Below are 24,965 nucleotides of genomic sequence, written 5' to 3' on the forward strand. Positions count from 1 at the left end.
TGATTTTTAAGTTTGTCATTTTTCCGAAATACCAGAAAGCCTCTTCCAGACTGAATATAAGGAAACAGCCCTCCATGAGGAACTTATCTTAAATGTTGGTTTTACTTTAGCTAAGTAGGAAATAAATTGATGGAGCTGTATTTGTAAGTGATCTGAAACACTGCATGGGGGATGTGTTGCCTTCTCTGTGTCTTCGGATTTCTTTGACAGTGCTGTGCTGATCTTTGGTAGTTCATTCTCAAAGCCTGAGACTAGAAGTGAGCACTAATCATTGAGTTCTGTAGCCTGTGCATCGGCCCATTACATTTCTACATTGAGGTCGGTAGCTTGCACACAGGGAAGAAGCAGCCTTCCAGGAAGGCATCCACCTGATCTTGATTTGAAAGGTTCCAGAGATGGCAACCATGGCAGTTCATTGCACTGGTTACTGCTCCCTCCGTGAGCTTTGCAAGACTGACTCTGCAGTGTCTGCCTGCCGTCCCTTGCCACATCTCGCAGGCAGGTTGGCATTTTTCATACTGGAGAAAACGTTCCCATAGAAGTCTAGAAGGTGGCTTCAGCAAGCTCGGCATGCAAACATTTGGTGTGTTTTCCATGACTTGGTACTTGCTTTGAGTCCTCCTGGAGTCTACCATGGCAGGTACCAGAGTGTTTGTAACACATAAATACCTCTACACAGCACCTCCGGACACTTCTTCTGGCTCATGCTTCTCCCTCCTTACCCTGCTGCAGTCTGCTGTCTCCGACTCCTGGCAGTGCCTGGCCACGAGAGGAGAGCAGCCCGGGCGATGCTTGTGGTAAGAGAAGGACCTGGCTGCATGTTGGCTGACCTGAATGCTGAAGGCAATTTCAAGCTGAACAGACATGCATCACAGAACTTGCCATGTCGCTTTCTGTTTATTTCTTGCCAGATTTGCTAATTGTTCGGGTAGTTTTGCTGCAATAAAATCTCACTCCCTCATAGTCCATCTGCTCTTAGCTGATCCTGCAGGGATGCCATAAATCTGGGCTACGACGACATATCTATTTCCATGGCAACTGACCGATGTAGCAAACAAAATCATGATGTCACGGTTATCGGATCTCCAGGGCTTGAACAGGAGAATGAGACCAGGACAGGGAAAATGCCACCGGAACCCAGATGCCTGAAATACAGAAGACAAGGGGCAGACAGTGCTGAGCTCCAGGTCTTGCACACCGTGCTCTAAGGACTTTCCAACGCCAAGCTGATACTAGCAGACCCAGAAAGCATCACCAGCTGGAGGCTCTCAGGGGGAAAAACTGATCATCTCTTAAAAAATCTTACTGATTTAAGCTCAGACCTGTCCAGTTCTCCTGAGCCGCAGGTTGCTGTTTGCTGATGTCTCTCTCCCCACTTGGCAGGAGGCAAAAGTCAAGGGCCTCATCTTGCAATGAAAGCCTCTTGTGCTGTTGATATGCAGAGCGAAACCTGCTGAGCCAGCAGATGCCCATGACTTCTGGTTGCTGCTGAGCCCAGAGCCCCCCATCAGACAGAGGTTGCAGCAACAAAGCTGCCCTTTCTTTTGTGCTTTCAGACGCTCACCAAGAAGAGCATGCACTAAACCAAGGGGTGGGAACGCTGCAGGCTGCAGGTAGGGGAGCTCTGGGTCACAGAACCATCTTGGAGCTTAATAGCAGTTGTTTGAGACACTGTGTCAGATTCCCTGGCTTTGAAAATTGAAACCTGTGGAAGAATGGTGTGGTTTTGATCTCTGCTTTTCTCCTGTGATGTTTTATATACAGTGTATTGATGTCTCATAAAACTGAGATAATCCCTTGCAATTCTCACACTGTTAAGCCTTTGCCTTCTCTGTCAGGTCCAGGCTATAGAGAAGCAGTGAGCCACTGTAGTAATCATTGTGCTCTTTCTTTTCGCATCTTTGTGTAGGTTTCACGGTGGTTTTTTTTTTAAAAAAAGACAGCTTCATTACTGAGCTACGAAGCTGTGCTGATGTCTTCAAAGAATGGCCAAGAGAGACTGTTCAGGGCTGGAGACACATTTGTTTTCCTAGGCATTTCCAACACTGCCTGCTCAGCGAACAACAGCGTATTGCACCGCAGTGACATTTGCATGCAGACATACGATATGATCGAAGCCTTCCTGAAGGGTAACCCCCTGCTAGGAAGTTCTTTAGTGCCAGCACAGTCTGCAGATGCCATTGATAGATGAGCAGCTGCTCTTTTGCATCCTCGATTTTGTTGTTTCCCAGAGGCTGTCCACTGTCTCAGTCTTGTTTTCTTTTGTAGGTTCTGTGGGCACCCCGCTCCCAGGGGTGGAAGTGCGCATTGCCACTGAGACCTTGAAGAACGGTGGTCGTTCCTACACCATCCATGCTCAGGGAGATGAAAAGAACACACAGGTAGTGCTCAGCCGTGTTCTCTGCTGCTTCGCTTTGTCTCATGAAAAGTTCTCTCCTCCCCAGCCCTTTGAAGCCCCAAGGACTGAGGCTTGCACTGCTGTTCTTCCCAGGAACTCAGTGATGTTATTTAAGAGTTTTCTCTTGCTTGTTTGTTTTGTTGTTGTTTGTGGTATTTTTTTTTTTTTATGGGCTACAATAGTCATGGTGCTTTAGGAACCACGCAAGGGTTGTCCTTGCATAGGTGAGCACCACCTGAGAGAACAGCACCCCTTGCATGGGGGTGGGAGGTGAAAGCAGCATAAGGGCTACAGGCTACAGTGTAAGATGATGGTAATTGTGTCTGCTAAGGCTGCTGATGACTGAGAGGAAAGTAGTGAGTTGAGCAGTGCCTGCGCTTTGAAAGCCAGGACAAAAAGCTGAAGTCTACTGTAGAAGGTAAGAACAAAGCATAGAAGGGGATTCAGATGGACGATTTTCTGGTCTAAAGAGTCACTAAATATCTGCAGTCTGCAGGGGAGGATGAGTGATTTCTCACCCTAGAAATAGGGTCTGTGTTTATTTCACTGGGTTTGATCAGAGGTTTACCAGTGAGAACTGGAAGGGCAGGACTGGTGGCCTTGAGGGTTGCATTCATTTTGAAACAGTGCAGGGGGAAACCCATCAGTTTTCCATGAAAGTCCAGCTCCATCTGCCAGGTGATATCTGCACCAGCAGTTCTGGTACCTCAGAAACTGGATATCCTTGATGGTGAAGCTGTTGGGCTTTTTTCCTTGTGAGCTGCCCCTCTGTTGGGGTGCTGGCCGTTCCCCGCTGCAGAAGCAGCCCCCAGCCCGGGGTCCAGGGTGTCTTGCTGCCTCAGCCCCTTTCTCTGTCTGAACAGGGTCTGCATTCCCGCTGCATCTTCTTTTGCACCCTCATTGCAGGTGCAGGTCATGTCGCCTCCAGCAGATCAATAGCCAGGTGATGTACGGACTCTGCTGAGTAGATAGATGCTGTATACCTGAGAGAAATTATGCCAGCAACCGTGTGCGCCGTGTGGGTGGGAGACAGGCAGGCATGAGATTCAACCTGAAATGTGTGGCTTCACTCATTTCTCTGGGGAAATAGCTTCTCATCTAGCCAGGTACATGTCAAGGGTTTGAAAGGAGCTTCCCGGTCTGTGGCAGGGCATACCAGGGACGCTGCTGGTGTTAAGTGCTGGTGAAAGGCTTGGAAAGCCTTTTTTTTTTTTTTTTCCTCTAGGTTATCTGTGCTGGCAGCTGGAAAAGCCAGTGGGATCATGGGCAGCCCCATGTGTGGGTTGTAGTCAGGCTGCAGCAGGTTATGTTCTGCATTCTGATGCTGTAATGAAGTGCTGGATCCCACCCCAAACATGCAAAACAAGCCCAGGGGAAAGCTGAGAGGGGGGACCACTCTGGCCAGGGATTCTGACTCTTATTAAAAAAAAAAAAAAAGTTTGCTGCTTCTTACTCTGTGCCACTGCTGTGGCATGGCAGAGCAGTGGGCAAAGCAGGAGACCTGGAGCAGCGCATCAGTGCAACGCTCAGTAAGTAGGAAGCAGTGTCTCTGTTTTGTCACTTTGCTGGATGAGTGTTATGTTTCACGGTTTTGTCCCCTCATCCTGGAGTTAGATCTTGGCCATTTTTTTCCACTTGTGTGGAACTGAGATATGAAATATGTGTCCATTTTAATAATGATCCTATAATGCTTTTTTTACCCTAAGGGATGCCTAGGTGCTTTACAAATTAAGTCTCAGACACAAGAATCCCCAAAGTGTAGCTACTTCCAGGATAAAACATAGACATTGTTCTTCTAAATTATGAGAGGAAAAATAGGTAATTTTTTTTTTCCTGCTCAATACTCCTTCCCCTTCTTTCTGGTTGTATTGAGTGACCAGAGAAGGGGAGCCCAGATGACCTGTGTCTGGTGCTGGAAACCCACCTCCCCCAAAGTGCTCCAGAGAGCTCAGGCTCACATAACTTTTCTCTGGCTTCAGGCTGCTTGAGTTTATATTTGGGGCAGAGGAATTGCCCTTGTATCTCAGCCGTTTCTCACATGCACCCTTCAGTCCCCGGCGCAGGCAGCTGAGGTCCATACCAATGTCTCGCAGTGCTCCCAGGAGCTCCCGCCAGTGCTGGCGTTGGCCCCGCACCCCTTGCTAATGGCTGGCTTTCCATCAGGCTCTCCCTTGGGTTTATTTTGGGTGTTCTGGTGAATTCTCAAGACATCAGCTGGGGAGGACGTGGGGAGATGGTAGAGTTTGCCTTGGGCATTGGCTGATGGGTAGGTAACTCTGAAAGGCTCTCCCTATCTCACTCACCTTGACCCTTGTCCCAGCTTAACTGGGAGTTTCTTCTTGATAAAGGGAGAGAAATGGTCCCATCTGCTTAAGGCCATTGTAGGAGACGGTGGCTGGCTGGGTACCTCCAGGACATCCACAGCATTTCAAGGAGCAGAGCAGAGCTGGCTGCCTCTGTCCCTGAGCTGCCAGAAGGGCCATGGCAAGGTGGGAAAAATGGTCTCCGCTCTCAGCATGTCTTGGCACAGAGGGGTGCGTGGAGATGCCAGGCGTTTGGTTTTTATATGGAGTGTGACTTTCCATCGTAGCCCGCTTGCGGGCAGGTGGCAGCCGCGGTGGCACACCTCTTCTCCCAGTGATGGTGTAATTTAACTGCTTCACACCTGCGGTCACAGGCAGAAAGCCTCACCTGCTGCTTGTTCCTGCCCTGAGATGCTGCTGCTGGCACACTGTGTGCATCATGCTTGGTTAATAATTTATGTCAGAAGAGAGTATGTCAGTGGAATTTATTTAAAACAAGGAGGATCTGACAGTCTGAGTGCTCATCACGCTCCACCACTCTAAGAAAGGCCTGGCTCTGTTTAAAACCAGCTCCTGCATGGCAAAGGGGCTGTCCCTGGGATGAGAAGACCCAGTTGATGTCACCCTCTCTGCCTGTGCCACTGGAGGACCCTGGTGTGGCCTTTTCCTTGTCTCTTATGAAAAGAGATAAAGAAATACTTCTCACCTCCCTCGCAGGAGGGCTCTGAGGCTTACAGCATGTTGGTCGAGGACTAGGATGACAGTGGCGTGGACCTGGCAAAGGCAGAGGGGTCCCAGTGTAAGGACAGTGGCGGGGGGGCTGGTGGCAGGAGGCACACAGCCCTCCCAGTGCCTGCCTGCCTGGGTTTGAAACAAGCATCCACAGCCCCATCCCTGCTCTGGGCATTTCTCTCTGGTTTGGCATTGATACTATGAAAAATTACCAAATGTCACATAATGGATTGCTGGAAAAAAACACCTCCCAGCAGCTGGGCCGGCGCAGGGAGCGCCTGCCGTCTGCCACAGTTATATGACTTTCAGGGCAGGGACCTCTCTTTGTACACAGAAAGCGCAGTGCACATCTGTGCCGCTGCACAGATGATAATGAAACTGCCAAGCCAGAGCCAGTCCTGGCCGCAGTGGGGACACGGGGCTGTGTTGTGGGGCAGCCGTGCTGTGGGGTGGCCATGCCTGGCAGTACAGAGGGCTAAGGGTGAGCACTGAGGGCAAGATCTGGTTGGGATGCTGAGCGCCCTGATAGGAGTTGGGCTCCAAGGCATCTCTTCTCACCAGCCTTTCGGCTCCTAGGTGATCTTCATGCCGGGGGTTAGGCGCATTGTCAGGGCAATCTGCGAGGCGTTGACACCTTGGCTCTGCTGTGCAGAAACCCTCCCGACTGCGAGCAGAAAGAGTGCCTGCCTTTGCCAAGGAAAAGATTTGCTTAGCTGTATGAGCCTTGCAAGGTCACCGCCTTCCCCGCTCGTGTTGGGCTGAGGTTTCTGCCTTCTGCTCCCCTCTTGACAACAGAAGACAGCGAGACTTTTGCTGAGCTGTTTCTTCCCCACTGACACTGTCTCTCCCATTAGATGGCGGGGCATCGCACCGGTTCCTTTCATGCCACCCTTTGGACATGTTTGGGTGTCCTGCCGCAGTGAGATGCAAACGGGAGCTCAGCGGCATCGCGGCAGTGGCAGAGGAAGGTGTGTGGGTGGCTGGAGCTGGGAGGTGGGGAGTGTTTCTGCTCTGCCATCCGGTAACTGCCTGAGCTTGCAGCAGGGGACTGCTGTAATTTGCAAAGCTGGTTTCTGGCACACCCTGAAGATCAATAATCTACTTAGCTGAAAGTTTGCTGGATCTCTGTTCTTCCCTTCATTTTCTCCCATCCCTTGATTAGAGTGCTGGATTCCTTTCATGCACGTGCTCCAGCCCTTCAATCTCCTTGCAGCTCTCATGAGCCTTGTGCTCCATTGCACCCGGTTTGCTCAGGTTTTCTGGCTGGCTTTTGTGCTGCTTCTGCTAATTGCTGCCACACGTTGGGCTGCAGGCTGGTTGACGGAGCTGACATGGAGCCGTGTGTGATCAGGCTGTCACCCATGCCCTGCCTGAATCTGCACCATCACTGCCAACGCCGAAGCAAGGTGCTCCAGCCCTATGAGATCCCCTCACTGCGTGGTCTGTTCCCAGCTGAGGATGCTCTGTAACCTGGTGTGGGACAGGGCCATCTGTGGTGGGGCCATGTGGGCAGGAGGTGGCACTTGCCATTGGTGTCACAGTGACACAGTGTCCCCCAGCTCCTGCCTGTGCAGGAGCATGGTGATGCAGAGCATGGTCCCTTGGAGACATACTGTCCTTCGAGTGCTTGGAGAAGTGCTTCCCCTCTGACGCATCCCTGGAGAGCAGAGGTGTGGAGGTGGATGTCAGGAGACGGCAGCAGCTTTGCCTGCTTTGAGCCATCCCAGCTATCACTCCTGCAGCCGCTCATGTCCAAAGCAGTTCCTAAACTTTCAACCTACCTTAAGCAGCTGCCTGTTGAGTCTGTCTGACCATATAGGCAGGCTCAGTAATCTTTACCCACAGCCCTGGATGCTTTTTCTCCTGTTTCCCCCCACCCCCACCCCCTTGAACTTTTGGCAGCCCAGGGATCTCGCTCTCCCCATGCCTGGCTCTGGTACACAGGAAAGGGTTACAGCTCTCCAGTGCTGAACGTTTCAGTTTGCTTTGTTCAGTGCAATGCATATTTCATATGCTTAGCTTCCCAGCTGGCAGAGGCCTGGAAACCCTGCAAGCTGTCGGGTATTGTCTCTCTCCTTCTTTATTTGTTTGTTTGTTGGTTGGTAGGTTTTTTGGGTTGTCATTTTTGTTGATTTTTTTTTTTTCTTTTTCCCCAGATTGTTCACTCACACGAAAGCCAAACCCTAGTCCCTGACAATAGGGGTCTATCAATAGATAAATGGTTTCACAGCTGTATCTAATGCAGTGCGCTAGCCAGGGCTTTTATGGCAAGTAATTTTCTTGTGATGAGGCTGCGGAGGGAGCTGTGCAGGACGTATGGGTTGCAGGAGCTGGCAGCAGGAGGACGCTGCAGCCATGGGCTTTTCTCGCCGCCCCCCACCCCCCCCAGGTTGTAATTGTCTCGTTGTTTATCCATATGCAAGCTGTCGTCCTGGACTGGAACCGGCTCGGCTGCGGCCATCCCTTCCGAAAGCCACCAGTATGTCCTGGCCCCTCCTCCCTGTGCCCCCTGTGTCTCTGCCATCTGCTAGCAGCTTGCTGCTGGTTGCCAGCACCTCTGCAGGGCTGTGGGTGTTGGGGGCAGCTGGCACCGTCACCCTTTGTTATAACCGGAGGTCTTGGCTGTTGATGCCCCTGTGGAGAGGACCAGGAATGGCTCCACCTCACTGACATTCAGCCCAGATCTCTGGAGAAGCGGTGGGGAGGTGCTTGGTCACCACTGAGCTGCCAGGGTTGTCTTGGAGGCTTCCTCCAAGGTCTGGGCACCCCCCATGGCTGCTGCCTCTGGGGGTGGGTGCCGTGGACCTTTTGCATCTCCCCATCTTTTGCTGACCCAAGGAGGAGCATCGTGAATGCTCCATCCCTGGAAATATTCAAGGTCAGGTTGGACCGGGCTTCGAGCAACCTGATGTAGTTGATGTCCCTGCTCCTTGCAGGGAGATTGGGCTAGATGTCCTTTAAAGGTCTCTTTCAACCCAAACTTCTCTATGATTCTATGACTTGGATACTTGGCACCTCTCTGGGCCAGGTCCCACATAGAGGTGCTGTTGCACATGTACCTCTTGTGTGGTTGATTCTTCTTTCTCATCCATCCAGGTATTTTGAAGCAGCTGGTGCAGATGTACCTGGCTCTTCTCCGGTGTGTAGCTCCTGAAGCTAGAGATAGGCACGTGCCAGCTGTGACTGGCATTCCTGAAAATGGACAGGTATGGACATGCTGGTGGGGACGTGACCACCTGGCCCAGGGAGCCACCCTGGTTTGTTCCTTTCCTATCCTGATAAGACCTCAGCCTAAACCAGTTTGTTCTTTGTCCTCAGTGCTCCTACACTTCCCAGACATCTGTCCTCCCGATGGTACAGTTTTCCATCTGTTTTTTTATCCCTGCTGCATCCCATCTGCAGGTACTGGTACCTCCCGCAGGTCTCTCGGTGATGAACCTTACCTCCAGTGTCCCAGTTCCATCTACCATCAGCGGCTTGCTGCTATAGGTGCAGGACATGCCATATGGTGCTGAAGCCCCTTACAGTGCCTTCATCAGGACAGCAAGTCACTGATTCAGGGTCACGCTGTGACTTGAGACTTGGGGTGACATTCAAGTTGAGCGATGGAGAGCTGGAGGCTGGCTAGCGAGGCTGGCTGGCTACCATAGGGGCTTGCGGGATGCTTTGGGCTTAGTCTCCTCTACCTGGGTCTTGGCCCCACCTCATGAATCTTGCTCTCAGCCCTGTGATCTGTCCCGTCAGTAGCCACCTTCTGGGCAGGCAGCGTGGGGAATGTGTTGTTGAAGGCAGCCTGAATCAGATCTGCTGCTTTTCTTCTATCTGGGACATCATTCCTCAGGTTTTCTGGTGCAATCCACCTTTGGTAAACTCAAGCTGTGCGCATTTTTTCCCATTTTCCATTTGCCTCTGCTCCTTCCAAAAACTCCTTCCAAAGCCTTCACAGTGTTAGACACTGCAGTTGTGTATGTTCCCGTTACAATTTCTGTTTCACTATGTTCCTCTCGTCTCCTCGGTATCCTATTTTGTGTCCTGCCCAAGTAATTCAAGTTTCTCCACTTGGTTGCCCAGGCTGCTTTCATTACTGTATAAACATTTTAGTTGCTTCTCATTGATCTCATCCAGTTCTTTAGTCAACTCAGTCAGTAATTGCATTCTCATAGGTATTTATATCTCCTTCCTTCTTTCTGTCTGTCCTCTGATTATTTTTTTTTTTAATTTGTGAAAATAGCTGCATTTTATTTCCTCCTGGTAGTAGAAGTGGAGGGAGGCAAATTGTGTTAGCATCATGTCCCTTTGTTTCTTAGCTGAAAAGTTTTCTTATCCCAGGAGCAGCCTTGATTCCAGAAGACTATTTTCTTGCACATTGAAATTGAATCTGTCAAGAAGAACCCTCTTTCCACAAGTCTTCCCTTTGAGCTAACCTTTGTCGTAGCACCCTCAAGATCTCTGTTCATCTCTTTATTATTGTTTTATGCTTTCATTTCTCCTTGTAGCAGGGGGATGACCGGTCCCTTTCACTAGGCTGGCAGTCCTGGTTCTCCCAGCATGAGTGACAAGAGATGGGTGGATTCTTCTCTCATCCCATCTTGGCTGGTGTTGGTCTTCAACCCTTTTCTGTGTCCTTGCCTGTGCCAGGAGAGCCTGGGAGATTGGGGTGTTCATGTTTGGTGTTGGGAGGCACGGGATGAAAGCAGGTCTCCTGCCAACACAGTTGCTGGTGCTTGTTTCTGCTTGATTTTTGCAACTTCACAGGTGAGTCCTTCTGAGCTATGGGTTCAGGCTGCGTGCCTCCTCCCATGATATGCCTGCTGGACTTCCATTGGGTTGTGGAGGCTGTCGCTGCTGTAGCGTGTCTTGGAGATGTTTGCAAAAGAGCCCTGGATGTGGTGGGGAGATGCTGAAGCACAGAGACCAGAAGAAAAAGGGACGATCTCTGCCCCAGAGCGCTTCCAGCCAAAGGAAGGAGGCACTGGCTACTGCGGGATGGCTTAGCACAAGGAAGCAATTAGAGGCAGCGTGATCGTCTGTAGTCACAGCACATCACAGCCTCGCTGACCTCAACTTTTAAGTGAGGCTTATGAAAAACGAACCGAAGGTGGGCTGCTAATTGAATCCTTGCCTGGTCCTCTGCCTGCCCCCGAGCACAAAATCAGAGCGGGCGTTGTGAGGGCACGTCAGGAGCCTTTGTCTAATGAAGAGAGCTGAGGGAGTGGGAAGATGTGCTGACATCTCGCCTCGTTTATTATCTTCTGAAGCCTGCAAACAAGAGGGATGAGAACAGCAGCGTGGAGAGCTGATGGCGTTTCTGGAATAGTGTTACATGTCTAATTTATGGTGTTAATATAGATCAAGAAGTTTTGGGTCCATGGAGCAACTGCAGGGAGGACTGACCTTTCCCAAACTGTTTTCTGTGGTTCTTTTGGGATCATCTGGAGTTAATCAGTCCTGGTAACTTTCAAAAATCAGTATTGCCTAAAAATATATACAGTCACTTTTGTTTTCAGTGGAGCAACATTTGCTTTAAGTAGAGGGCTGGGTTTTCTGAAAATAAGTTTCAGTGTTCCAGCTCCACTGTGCACCAGTCTTGCTTTTAAATTTATAACCCTCCAAAATGAAAAGTAAATTGATTGTGTTATTCCCAGCCCTTTTATAAAAGTTAACATTGCAAAAACAGATGTGAAATGTGGCCTTGTAGATTACAGCCTGGGTTTGGGGTTTTTTGGTTGGGTTTTTTTTCCCCTCTTTCTCTCTGTGCTGTGTCCCCAAGGAGCAGAAATCTGCCTTTTTCCAGCAGGAGGAAAATTGTTCTGTGTCTAAATTGCCTCCTGCTAGCCTTCTGCAGGATGCTGCAGGACACGGAGCTCAGAGGAGCGATAATGCTTTTACAAAACCAAGCAACTTAGCAGGGAATTTTTAATTATGAATGTGCATGAGAGTTCAAATTGCCTGGGAATTTGGTAATGCTCTAGCAAGCCTCACACCTTTAGGACATCCATTCAAATATGGCCCAGGGAGACAGTGATTAAAAGGCACTGTCAAGCAGATTATTGGTTTCCAGCTTCCTTTTGGAGGCAGGTGAGCATGCCATCACCCACCGTACCAGTTCTGGATGTAGCGTGATCCCCAGGTCTGGAAAAGCAGTCTGAGCAAAGCCTGGAGCTCCCATGCTTTCTCCAGGTCAGTGGGGGCTGAGCTGTTGGATGCTGTATTGGGGCAGGGCTTTGCTCTATTGCAGCACTCTGGGCCACCAAAATCTTGAAAGGGCGGGTGAGTGGTCTCATGAGGGACAGGGCCTGTGTCTGGAAGCGCTGGTAGCAGGCAAGCTTCGGCAGCAGTGTGGTGGTGAGTGTGACAGGGCACCCATGCTCCGCAGCTTCACCCTGGGGTGCCAGGGGCAGGCGCGGCAGTACTTTGGCTTCATTATTTTATTTTCCATGCTCTGGTATGTTTAAAAAAAAAAACAAACCCAAAAAAACCAACAACCCACAATGGAAAAAAGTTACTACTTTGCGAGAACTGCTAAAAGGGCTTCATCACTTCCATAAACCTCATGCATATAAATTATTGTCTTCTATTAGTCACTTAAAAGGCTAGGTTGCTTAATTATTTTGATCACAGTAATCACTTATTTACAAGGTGGGGAAAAATGCCAAGCACTTCCAAAGCTGAGCAGTGCAGTAGGGCTGTGGCGGAGGCGGCAGGGCTGCAGAGGCATTTCTTTCCTCCCCACAAATGTAAATGCTTTTGCTTTTCTTGGTTGTTACCAGTGATGGTGCCCAGCCGGTGCATGCCCCAGGCTATTCTCTCCTGCTCTGGCAGCAGTGGTGTGAAAGAAGCTGGGCTGCTCAGAGCCCAGCATGGTGGGAGCTGTGGGCGCAGGCTGGCTGCTGGGAACTGGTTCTTCATGCAACCAGGACCGCGGAGGGTTTGGAAAGTGGGCAGGAGGGTGGAACAGGGAGTGGGGACCTAGGGACAGAGGTGTAAGTAAAGAAGAGTAAAAGGAAAATGATCGTTCTGCAGGGTAAGAAGACCCCCTTGCGGTGCCCTGCTCCTCTTCAGCCCATTCAGGCAAACTGCTGTTCTGCAACTGCACTGTCTTGTGCTTCTGGGGCATGAGAGTTGCAAGGTCCTTTTTAACATCCCTCCTGAAGAAGATGCTCTGATCCGCAGCCTTTGGTACTCACCCAGGAAAGAGGTTCAGATTATTATTTTTGGGGGGGTGCGGGGAAGGAGGGGTCTGGTAGAAGTTAAATGTGTCCTGAAACTTACTGTTTGCAGCCTGAAGAAGGTGTTTGGCTTTTTTCCTAAAACCTTGTCTGTTTTCCTCCCAATCCTATCAGCCCAATAACAAGTTATTACCTCCCCTTAAAGCCTCGCCTTCCAGCTTTCACTCTGCGGCTTCCACATGTTTCTGCTTAGGAATCCACCGTGCCTCCCCTGCTTCCCAGCGAAAAACGTGCTGCTCTGAGCCTACCTCCATAAAAGCCCCTAATTCCATTACAGTCCATTACAAGCTCCTCTCCCGCAGTTCCCGGAGGAGCGTGGGGCAGCGTATATCAGAGACCGCAAGAAAACAAATGGCCACTTTGAACAAATCCCAGGGCCGCTTGCCAAGCGGGGATTCCCAGCTATTTACAAACTGCCCTCGCTTCCTTCTTAATAAAGAGGTAAAATGGAAGCAGGGAAAATATGAATTTTATAATCACTCAGTTTTAGTCCTTCAAAGGATTTATTACAACCTTTTATTTTCATGCGTGGAAAATGTAATCTTATCTATAGTATGCCGGCTGGCCCAGCTCAACTTGCCGAATCGGTTTTACAGCAGAAAGCTATCAAACGGCAACCTTCGGGGGCACGCTGTGCCTGGGTGTTAAAGTTGCTCGAATGCATTAAAGCGGTTGAAACATGCATTAAAATATAGCACTGGGAGAGGAGGATATCTGTGCAATTAGCAATCTGATGCTTTCAGCAGCTGCTTGCAACGTCGATCCAGTGTATCAACAACGGGTGCCGCTGAGATTTGACAAGGAAGGAAACAAACAGACTAGCCATGCTGCTGCCACCAAAATCCTGCTTTCAAAGTGGGTTAGCAGCCAGCTAGCTTGGTGTACGTGGGATTTTAGCAGGGATCAGATGCAAGGGGTTGTAGGAGCTAAATGCCTTGAACTTTGAATTTTAATTTATGCTGTTTGTAAGCAGCAGAAGCTGCTGGCACTGGGGTGGTTTGTGTCCCCTCTGCTACACTGGGGAGCAGTGCCGGTGACATTCGGAGTTCAGCAAGCAAAATCCTATTAAGATAACGTCACGGCCTTTCTGTTTTACTGTTTGCAAGCCAGCTATAACATCATTAAATTACACAACAGGGAGGTGCCTGCTGCCAAGGAGCTCTGCTCGAGATAAGATGTGGGTTGAGCCGCTGCCAAAATTTGAGTTGATATGACAAGAAATTTGGAGCTGGTTCAAGGCTTGATTCACACAAGACATTGCAGCGTGCAGGTAAACATTGTGCAGGATTGGTCCCTGGGGCAGCTCTGCTGCTCTGATCCAGGGCACGGTGCAGGTGGGGCTGGCACTGTGCAATGCCTGTGCAGGGCAGGGCTCAGCTGGGCAGGCGGGGGCTGGAGACACTTCTAGTAGCCAAATTTCCACCCGTTCTCGTGTTCAGCGCCGACAAGCAGAAGACAAAATCTGGCAGGATCTGTAGATGAAGCTCAGGCAACTGTTCACAGGTCTTCACCGTTCTTACCTCTGCCAGCCCCTCCCCAGCCCTTTTGGGGGAGTCAGAAGCGGCCTGACGGCTAAAGGGATTAACTTTGCAGGCTCGCACTAGTAATTAAAGCGCCTTTAATGTGAGGGTGATTTTGATAGTCAGTTATCTCTAGCTGAGAAGGGGCGGATGGGATACAGTGGCGGCGGCGTTTGCACAGCGTTTGCAGGGAGATGGGTGGTGGAGTTTCCCCCTGGGAGGAAAGGTGTTGCTGGCACGGTTGTAAAGACTGGGTTACGTGATGGGCAAAACTGGAACTGGGAATACTGTGGGCACTGGGTTGCTCAGGGAAGTTGCTTGTTTTCTGATTCCATGGCTGGAGGAAAAGGAACGAGAAGAAAAAGCTGCATTGTAAAACTACATGCAGCCTCTGTAACAGCACTGAAACCCTGCCTTGCTGGTCCTGTGTCACCCACCACATCCCTGCCATGCTTGCCCACGCGGGCTTTGTGCCTCTTGCCCTTTTGCTGCTGCAGGTATGGAGGTTTGGGCCTGGGCTCTCCTGACTTCACGTTTCTCTGTGCTGTCCTGCTTGTGGATGGTCTGGTCTTCAGGCTCCCTCTTTCAGATCCCCAGGGGAGAACTCATCCAGCACCATCTTCACCTTGCCATCACTCAGCAAAACTCTTGTCATCAGCATTAATGAGCTTTTCTCCTGCAGCATCTTCCAGGCAGTGGGGATGATGCACAGCCAGAGCTCCGGGGGCTCAGCCCAGCCCGGGACACACAGAGGCATGTAGGCAGTTCTGTAGAAGTGCCTGGGCTGTATGGGCAGAGATCCTCATGTCACCCCATCCTCCAAGACAGGACATCAGGAAGGAACGACTTAAAACAAAAATTGTGCCTTAAAAGCAGCTTTCTAAGTATTTTACATTAGAGGAGCTTTGTTTCCATCCAAAGGCTGTGCTGAGACACAAAGCCTGCCCTGCTCTGCGACTCTGCTTGGCACTCCAGTTCTGCTATTACTGCTTTCCCTTGTGGCTGCGTTTCTGGCATTGCTGTCTTTTGGGGTCCCAGATGTATCTTGGCCGTGTTGCAGCAGCTCAAGTACAAAGTGGCTCGGAGTTCCTGTTACTGGAATGTTCTCTGCAAAGGGATGGAGCAACGTGTACAAGCACATCTCACGGTGACCTTCCATCCCAGGAGTGGCTTTGCACATCTTCCCTGCAAAGGACTTTAGGTTGCCGCAGTCCCACAAGTAGTGTGATGTTTGTGCCTCTCTAGTGCCTCATCCCATAGCCTGCCTCTGTCCTTATAACTAAAAAGCGATGTACGTGCAGCGGAGATGAGATACCATGCCATGTCAGGCAAGCCTGTGACCTTCCTGTGATTCTCCAGTTTCCATAACAGCAGGATGTTTGTTTTGTTGCCGTAGAAAACCTGCCCGTGCAGGTTTGCAGGGTGCTGAGTTGTCACTACAAGCGTTTGCCTTCTAGTGAGCCTGAAAGGAGCCGCGTGTTCCGGAGAACAAATCAGATGGTGTTTCCTGCCACCTCCTCAGGAAAAAAAAAGTGTTAGATTGACAGTTTTGGAAAACCAAGTTTTCTATCTATCAACAGAGCAGACAGCAGCGTGGCACAGCCATGGGAGCGCATCGTCCCCTGCTTCCCCCTGCCTCACGGTGGCGGCCCCCAGGCTGCATTGCCTGGCTGTGGTGTGCAGGACAGTGGTCCTCGCCCCTGAGACACCAGATCCAGTGCATCTAGAGCGAGTGGTGGCGGTGCCTTCAACATCAGATGAGGATCCGATCTCACAGCTGCTGTGGGACAGCAGTCCGTGCTTCCCCTCCCCAGGGAGGGCAGGGCTTCGCCACTGCCAGCCCAGCAGCAGGTTGCTGCGAGTGCCAAGCAGTGCAGCTGGTGGCCCGTGGCCCCTGTGGCTGCTCTTTCCATGGCTGAGCCAGCCACTCGCCCTTTCGGCTTGCTGCTGTCACTGCCAGATTTACAGGCCTGGAGGTCGGCAGCACTCTGGGGATGGGACGTGGAGTTGGGGATGCGTGGGTCTTTCAGGACACGGCCTCTGTGACCTGGTTTCATCCATCCCCCAAGAGCCTAAGCTGTGGGGAAGGGCCATCTTGCCAGAGAGAGATGGGAGACGGGGCCCCTGAGCCGGTGGGTGCCTGGATTGAGGTGCCTGGAGATGGCACAGCATGACACGCTGCCTCTGCTGATGCACCCCCAGTATCCTACTCCCCAGACTGTGCTGAAGCTCCGAGGGCAGCAAGTGGGGATTGGGGCGAGGCGTCCCTGAATTACCTCCTGGGAGAGAACCTGACCCTGGCAGAGGTTGATGGGTGCTGCAGTGGGAGCAGGGTGCAGAGAGCTCTTATGAAGCCGGTCTGCATCAGGCCATCCAGGGGTCAGAAAGGACCGTCCCTTTCCCAAGAGTATTTCCCACATGTTTGCATGCAAGATCTGTCCTCTGCTCTCTGCCAGCAGCTGGAAGGCGTCAGCCTGCCTGGGCTGTGGTTCCAGGATGGCAGTTCATGTCTCCATGTAACACAGATGTCTATTTTCAGTGCTTTTTAATATCAAAGGTGCTTAGGTGAGCCCTTCCATCTGAGGAAAGAGGTCTTGCAGGTAGGCAGGCTGTATCGGAGGTTGGTAAAGGCTGGAAGGGCACATGGTGTGGGTCCTGCTTGCCCCCCACCATGCTGCATAGCAAACCATGGTGCTGGGGGACAGGTGGTGGAGGCAATGCGGCTGCAGGGACAACTCCTTGCTGCTGCTCCCTGGGATGCATTCACTGTCTGCTTGTCCTAGGTGACACCGGGTCTTGAGGGGCAAGAAGGGGAGCTGCTTGTGAAGGGACCCTCCGTCTTCCGCGAGTACTGGAACAGACCCAAAGAAACAGCAGATGCTTTCACACCCGACGGCTGGTTCAAAACAGGTACTGGGATGGCTTCCCCGTGGTGCCTGGCAGAGGGCAGCCCAGGGAGACGGGGGGCAGCAGCTCTGGTTTGGTCCCTGGGGTTCCCTGGCTGCTGGTGGGGGTTTGGAGATGGGTGGTCACAGCCTGACCAGGGATGCAGGCTGGACATGCTTCCAAACGCTGGGCTCGGGCAGGGGCTTTGCTTATGTTGGCTACAGTTAGCCAAGTAATGGGGTATGTTTGGGGTTGTAAGCATACTATATTGGTGCTTAATGTTTTATGGGGACTTAAACTTTGTAAATGGGTGGGATTTAGCTTAATCTACATGGGGACCACATCAGTGGAAAACTCCAAGGTGCTGGATCTGTCCTGCCTCCTGCTGGGTGTCTGTGGGGGAGTTTGCTCTCCTGGTTATGACTGAGTATTTAAGGACAAGGTGCGTAGGGTTGAAGCCATGAGCACGGGCAGCGCGGCCGCATGGGGTGGGCTGGGGTCATGGGCTTGGTTGCCGGCGTCACGAGGGAGCTTTTCAAGGAACCATTGTTTGTAAGTCAGAAAATACTAACTGATGGAAAGCTGAACTTTCTGGGGAAAAATCACAGCGGGTGTCTTCAGTGTGGGAGCAGTTCAGGCAAGGGTTTTGAAATTGCCAGAACATTTTTTTTAAAGTGAAAAGTCTCGGTCTTCCAAATAATGAGACCTTTTAATCTGAAACTAAGGCTTATTTTATTTTTACATGTGATACATTGCAGAAATGCAAAAGAAATGTGTCTTTTTCTGGGTTTTCTTAGGATTTGCCTTTCCCTTTCAAGCAAGGGAACAGTTTCTGAAGCATAAAATGTTTCCAGGGATGGGAAAACCTCTGATATTTGCTTCTTTCAAATCAAATTTCACTAGACAGTAATACTCTAATAATAATAATACCTATTGCAGGTGGGTCCAGTGTGTGCCTTGGTAGGTTTTATCAAATATTTGCAAACAGAAGAAAGATCGCATTACCCTGTGATAGCAGCAGATGCCATTGGGACTGTCCCCACCTGAAGCTGCTGTGGCTGGGATGGCAAGTTCTCGGAGGAGAACTCATGGCTAATCCTGCTTATCATGGGGGATAACAAATTCAAGAGGATACCAGGCTGAAGACCTTTCCCAAATGGAATAGATCTGACAGGCCATGAATAAGTTATGTGCTTCAAATTACACCTCCCGATCTGCGTGTGGCATGGCGAGCATCAGAGACTCCTCGGTCAGAGGTTCCTGGCCCCCGGGGCCATTCTGCAATTTAGATTGAGAACTAAACCAGCCGCAGGATGGGTGGGTAGGCTCTGGCCCCGGCCGCTGGTTGGTATCTTGGCGTGCCCACCTTCCTGCTGCCCCCGCTGCCGGCTGGCAGCTGTTTGGGCAGTGGGGTAGATAAAGGCAGCGCGCTTGTCTGCCTGCACCGAGCCCCACCGCCGGTTAATCTTGCCGGTGTAGACGGGCAGGCTGGCTCATTTCTGCCTGGCCTTAGCATATACACAGCTCTGACTTTGCCAGTCCCCTCTTTCACTGTGCGTTAGCAGTGCCACCAAGTCAGGAGTCAGGCTGGGTTTCTGATGCCTTCTGTGTAGTCTTATTTATTTATGGTTCCTGAAGAAGCTGTGATTTATTATTATTGTTACCCAGAAGCAGACGTGGAGCTGCCCTGCCAGCAGTGTCACCATGGGTCCCCATCCCGGGCAGGTACCGCAGGCTGGGACTGGAGCATCATCAGGCAATGTGTAGGGTACAGGGCAATCAGCTTTAAAAATTTTTTTGGTCGACACTCCTGATGAATATTTCAGATGCAAAGGAATAGCATGCATTAATTATTGCAAAGAGATGTCTTTAGGAGAAAATGATTTTGAAATTCAGTTTAATTTCATTGTAATGCGCTGCAAACAGGAAGGGAGTATGTGTGTTTAATTGGCTCTCGGGGGTAAGGCCGGGAAGATGGCATGCCTTTGTCACAGGCCATTAGTGATACAGACTGCATAATGAGAGAGTACAATCAGCTCACAGCTGCCGGCTCCTACGGGGAGAGAATGATATTAAATAGAAATCAGTATAAATTAAACTTAACCCTTTCGCTAGCTGAGCAAAACTCAGAGCTAGAAATAAGGGGGGGGGGGGAGGAGTGGAGACAGCCGTTGGGGGGCTTGGGCCAGGTTGAGGGTACCTGACTGAACACCCTCAGTGGCAGACCCCTGGCCAGGCTGCCTCCCCAATGTCCCTGCAGCTGCCTAGGGAGGACAGCAGACTTTTAACCCTCTTCCCCATCCCGTTCCCCACTCTTTGCCTTTCTTTCCTTTCTTTCCTCCCCTGACTGCTTGCTGCATCTCTGGTGGATGTTGGGTCAATGGGGCTATTTTATTCCTAAGCCTCATTTGGCTGGCAGTGCCGTGAGCAAGCCCTGTCGCCCCTTGCTCGCCCTGCTGCCACTGCCACGGTGACAGTCTTCAGAGATCACTCAGAAATGGCTAATGTCCCTGTGGTGGTAAAAAAAACACTTCAGGGAAGCGAGGAGGTTGTGTCCCATCATAGCAACTGGGATCTGGAAGGTGAATTATCCCCGTTAAGCAGAGGTGGGTGACTTTAGAGCGGAGACTACACTGACAGAATCCAAAACAGGCAAAGCCTGGCCGCTACCAGGCTATGATCTGCTGTATCTGACATTTGCAGGTCGTACAGGTCAGTGTTTTAAAAGTGAGGCTGCACGCGTGTGCATGGTGCTCCCAAAAAATGGGTGATGGTATTTCTTAGACCGTGCTAGCATTCCCCTCGCTGCCGGACCCTTGTGCAGGTCCCCACCCAAGTGACCTACAGGTCAGCTAAAGCAGATGACGGTGTGATTGCAGGCAGCCAGCCACCAGGTCCCCACGTCCCCCAAGGACATGGGGAATGTGCACTCAGCTGCGGCAGGGACGAGGTTTGAGAGGGTAAATTTGGAGACCGTGCGGGTAGCTCCTCAGCTGTCATTGTTAATGGTGATCCAAAATACCAGTGGGTCAGCGAATGAAGAATAATTATAGCAGGGGGAGCCCTGGCATGCTGCCTGGCAGCACTTTGTGGGAGTCTGTCACTGGAAGGGCACTGCTCTGGGGTGGCACCGCACAGGGATGGGGCACGTGGGGAGGAGTGTCTCGCGGTTGGCACTTGCTGTACTATTAAACAGAAGGCGATGTGATGTCTCTGCATGCTGAGCACCGAACGCGGGCTCCGTGCACTCCGTGCATACCCTCCCCGTGCATTACTGCCATCTCACGGAGTGGTATGTCCTGCTGGCTTTGCTGAGTATAACCAGCGTGGGGCTCTGCCTGGGTATCCATCCTCGGAGGTACCAAAGCCAAGAGTCAGTGGAGTTCGTTCCCTCCTTTGGTTTTGTGATCAGAGTTAACCTGGAACTGCTGCATGGGGCTTGCATAGTCTGAGTGCCCGTTCCTTTCCACACCTGCCCCTGGGGTGAGGGACGATGCTTAAACCTTGCAAGCCACCTGCTGAAGTGTTCCATTGGGTGCTTTTCTGGGCTGCTTCCTCCAATGCGAGGCTCACAAAGGAGTCTTGCATTTTTAAGTCTTTTCTAGCTGCATGTTGTTTATTTCCCTAGTGCCTTCCTCAGGCCAGTTCTCTGTTTCTGGTTGCTGTTCCTGTAAATTGAGTTATCATGGGTTTTTTTTTTTCAGAAAGTATAGGGACCCAAAAAAAGAAGAGCCAACACTTTGATGGGAGCAGTCATATTCCTGTCTGATTGACAACTCCTTTATTGAAATCCCCTTTTCTCCCATGGAACTGTCTTTCCTGAGAAAACAGCCTCATATTGAGGATGGTCATTCCCTCCACGATAGGAGGAAAAAAATAGCGATGCATACTCTAGCCGCCAGCACTCCTCAGTGTGCTTCTGCAGCTCTCTGCTCGGTTTCTAGGGAAATCTTGGAAAGACCAGGCACTTAGTGCAACAACTGCAAACCTGTGTTTCCTTCCCCTGGGATGAGAGGCGGATACCGTGTATGTGCCACGCAGGAGGCCATGCAGACCTCCCTCTGAAAATGTGCCCATTTTGTGCCTCTGCTTAGAAAAGGAACAAGCACGTGTGTATGTGTTAAAGGAAAAAAATGAAAGCAGAAAAAAAGCCATGATGCTGCAGTGACTTTTTGATGAATTCAAGATTGCGGGTCTTTTGAGAAGCATCTGAACTCGTGGTGTTGCATAGGTGATTTGCTGTTGCTCCTGTCCTCTTTATTGCCTCCGATTTGCACTGTTGTCTGCCTATCTCTCCATCTCTCTCATTCCCATCTGAGTGAATTTGATTATTTTTATTGTATTAACGCTGTTGACAGAGCTGCTTAGATCAAAGTCCCCTCCGGCCATTTCCAGGGAGACTGCTGGGTATCCACCTGCTGTCATACATCCAAGCGGCACTGAGCCCTTGCAGACTGAGACGAACCCAAAGGAAAAATGCCTGCATTACCTTCCCAGCTGTCCCACGCCTTGTGAGGTGAGAGGCAATCTCCACGCAGGCTCACGTGCTGCTGAGCAGGAAGGATGGAAGACAGAAATAAGGAAAGAAGGAATTTTTTACAATGAGGGTAGTAAAGCCCTGGCACAGGCTGCCCAGGGAGGTGGTAGATGCTCCATCCCTGGAAACATTCAAGGTCAGGTTGGATAGGGCTCTGATCAACCTGATATAGTTGGAGATGTCCCTGCTTCTTGCAGGGGGGGTTGGACTAGATGACCTTGAAAGGTCCCTTCCAACCCAAACCATTCTATGAGCAATCCCCGAGCAAACCCCGGGAGCTGGAGGAAAGCAGCTGAGAAACACCCGCGTCTCCCGTCATCCTTCTCCCTGATCTTTATTCATCCAACCTAGCCTTGCGATGCTCGTGTCACTCAGGCTCTAGTGCTGTCAGATTGCGTTGTCTCTGCCCAGGAGGCAGCAATCCTCGGGCAGTGAGTGTCTTTGGAGGTGTGGGGAAGGGGACGGAGGGTTTGGAGGCGTGATGGAGTTGCACAGCGTGGTGACCAGGCGCTGCCCGTTTGCGCACATGTTTTCCTGCCTGCGCAGGGCCAGGCAGGGTGCTTTCTCCAGAAGAATCTGGCAACACAGTGGTGTGCACAGGGGGAGTGATACGATCAGAAAGCAGACTTCTCCCTGAGGGAAGGCCGGCTTCCATTCACATTTGCCCATACATCCAGAAAATTAGAATCTGGTGTATTCAGGGAGATTTATTTTCAATTACAGATTAAGGCTGAGACATGAAATAGCACCAGGTTTGAAAGTAGTGCATAAATCCTGCAACAAATCCATGTATCTCAGCTCCATATAATAAGATTTTATTGATTGCTATATTGTATCTGTCAGAGTAAAACTCTCTTAATGCATGCATCAGGATGGAGAAGATAGAAGGCTTGTTGGTAGTAGAATCTGATTCAAGAATCAATGCACTTTGATTAATATGTCGTTAAGAAAGTAAGAGTTATTTAACTTGTTTGATGCACATCTCAAAATGATGACTCATGTCTTTTAAGTTTCTTTCTTTAAGCTGCATTTAAAAAAACAACGTTGTAGCTGGTTTTCACATTGCTAAGTCCTGGTTTATCACCGAATTCTTGCTAGATCCTTTTATGCAAGTCACAACCCTCCCCGGACTTTCATTAACAATAATTCCTATGGCCCCAAAGACTTCCCATATAGCATTAGTGAAGGCTTTAGAAGAAAAGGAGAACAGGGTGGACCTGCTATCTCTTTATTCCTTATGGATGTTCTGGAGTGAAAGAGGGAGCTCCAGGGAAAAAAAAGGGAAAAAGTTCTTAATTTGGAGTAAGACACCATCAGGAGAAATGAGAAACACCCATCAGTTCTGGCAGGCGTTCAGATGCTGCCAAGCTTGGGCAGTCGGCAGCACGCTGTGCATCTGCCTCTGCTTGCTGAACATGCCGTTCTCAGCTCAGGCCTTTCCTCTGCGATCTATAAACTCGGGCACCAAGGATAAGCCTTGGCTTAGCTGGGAGCATCCTACTTAGCACTGCAGGTTGCTGCAGAAATGGGACCTGCTCTTGCTGCAGCTGTGAATCCCAAGGGAAGAAGCCCAGTGACTCTCTCAGACAGGTTTCAGGGATCTCCTGATGTCCATCTGTCCTCTGCAGACTGAGCTCTCCAGTCCCTGGCTGGGTATGGCCACTGGCACCAGCTGCAGATCCTTGCCATTCCCAGCCACAGCTCTTTGGAGATTTCCAGCCCACCACTTCTGATGGAAGAGGCAAAGCTGCCTGCAGTTTTCCAGCACAGAAAAATCTGGTGTTTGAGGAAACACCCTGGCTAGGTCATCCTTGGCCAGACACAACCCATCCCTCTTCTCAGGCTGGTCCCCAAGGAGAAGGGGCAGGAGAAGTAGCAAGCGACGCACCCCCCGTCCCTCCGGCATAGGCTTTTTCCCTGGCACTCGCCTGTCTCCAGAGACTAGCAGGTGTTTCCCTGCCAGGGGAATTGCTTGCATTCGTGGGTGTAGCACTGACACCTGAAACAGAAAATACTTTAGCTTGATCAAGGCAGATTATAAATAGAAATGCATCTGATTAGCATCCTAATCTGCAGGTTTTCTGTTTGTTTGCAGTGTCTTTCCTAGTCGCAAATCCAGTTAATGCAAATTCTAGCTTTAAAGGAACAATTCTTTAATTATAATGTGTTGCAGATGATGTAGTTTGGTAAGCCCGCTGGCTGAAGCATTGTCTTCGTCCAAGGCTGGGCTGAGGGAGCTTCTTTTTGAGTCTGTCATAGCTTAAGCTCATGAGTTGGGCAGGGTGGCAGTGCTCACCTGCTCCCTTTGCTAGCGGCTTAGAACTTGGACCCACATCCCCACAGATGACGTGAAGGGACACCCGAAAAAAATGCCAAGCATACCCCAAACACAGCTCCATGTGCTGCTTTAGGAAGGCTATCCCGTTGGGATATCGCACAGGACAGGAGGAGAGGCTGCAGGCACCTGCTGGGCACCTCTCGGTGAAGCCAAACCAGATGTGTTCTGGGCTCACATTTCCACTCAGCCCTCATTTAAGAAGTAAAAACATAAAGATGGCATGGTGTCCAATATATCAGCTGTGTGTAAAGATTCCTTTATCTTCTCAAAATGTTCCTTATACACACACACTTCTAACACTGTGGAGAGGGAATTTGCTTTTTCTGCTTCCTGCCTCAGTATTTATTCGTTCTTCTTGAGGAGACAATATTGCCGGGTTTACCTGATGGCTGGAAGTCTTAGGGTCATCAGGACACAGAGAAATGAAGCCCTGTGTTTCCTTGACTGCTTGCAAGACTGGTGTTTTCAGCAGTTCAGAGAGTGACTTGGGATTTTTGTAGCTGTAAATGAGAGCGGCTTTTGGCACAGAATTTGTTTACTCTCTGCAAAGCTCTGCTCTAGTTGTATCAAACATCTTGGATGCCAGCCCTTTACTTGTTTGAGAACCTCTGCTACACGACGTCCAATTTTTCAGAGGCACGGAGCAATTGCACCCCAACTGAGAGCCGGTGGGAACAGCAGGCACCTGCATCTCCAAAATCCAGGCTGTTCCCTTCCAGTCCCTGTTTGCTTTTCCCTTTCAAGCTGTGCTACGGCAGCCTGAAGGGAGAGGGGCTCATTTAGGCTTTGGTCACTGAGAATGATTCTTCCCATCCCATCCCAGGGACTATTGCAAGGAGTCCTGGCTGCAGTTCCAGCTGGGTTATGTTGTAGGGACGTCAAGCTGAGCTCTGCAAGCCTGTCAGAAGATCTAGCAGGAGAACTGCAAGCCAGCAAGTGGGCTAAGAGGGAAAGTGCAGGACTGAGCTCAGGATGTGGTAAAGAAATGGGCTGAACAATCGTCTTTCTCATGGTACTTGGCA

General features: G+C 50.5%; 1 protein-coding gene across 5 annotated transcripts in view; it reads left to right on the forward strand.

Moving 5' to 3' along the window:
* The window catches only part of ACSF3 (acyl-CoA synthetase family member 3), a 66,220-nt gene that overhangs the window by 19,538 nt on the left and 21,717 nt on the right, over positions 1-24,965 (forward strand). For all 5 annotated transcript variants that reach the window (XM_055726718.1, XM_055726716.1, XM_055726717.1 and 2 more), the window contains exons 6-7: positions 2,269-2,381; positions 16,966-17,092. In XM_055726718.1, the coding sequence (XP_055582693.1) occupies positions 2,269-2,381; positions 16,966-17,092 (240 nt within the window). The remainder of the gene's footprint in view (positions 1-2,268; positions 2,382-16,965; positions 17,093-24,965) is intronic.

Source organism: Falco cherrug, chromosome 14 (genome assembly GCF_023634085.1).
Source record: "Falco cherrug isolate bFalChe1 chromosome 14, bFalChe1.pri, whole genome shotgun sequence".
In the NCBI taxonomy this organism is placed as follows: domain Eukaryota; kingdom Metazoa; phylum Chordata; class Aves; order Falconiformes; family Falconidae; genus Falco; species Falco cherrug.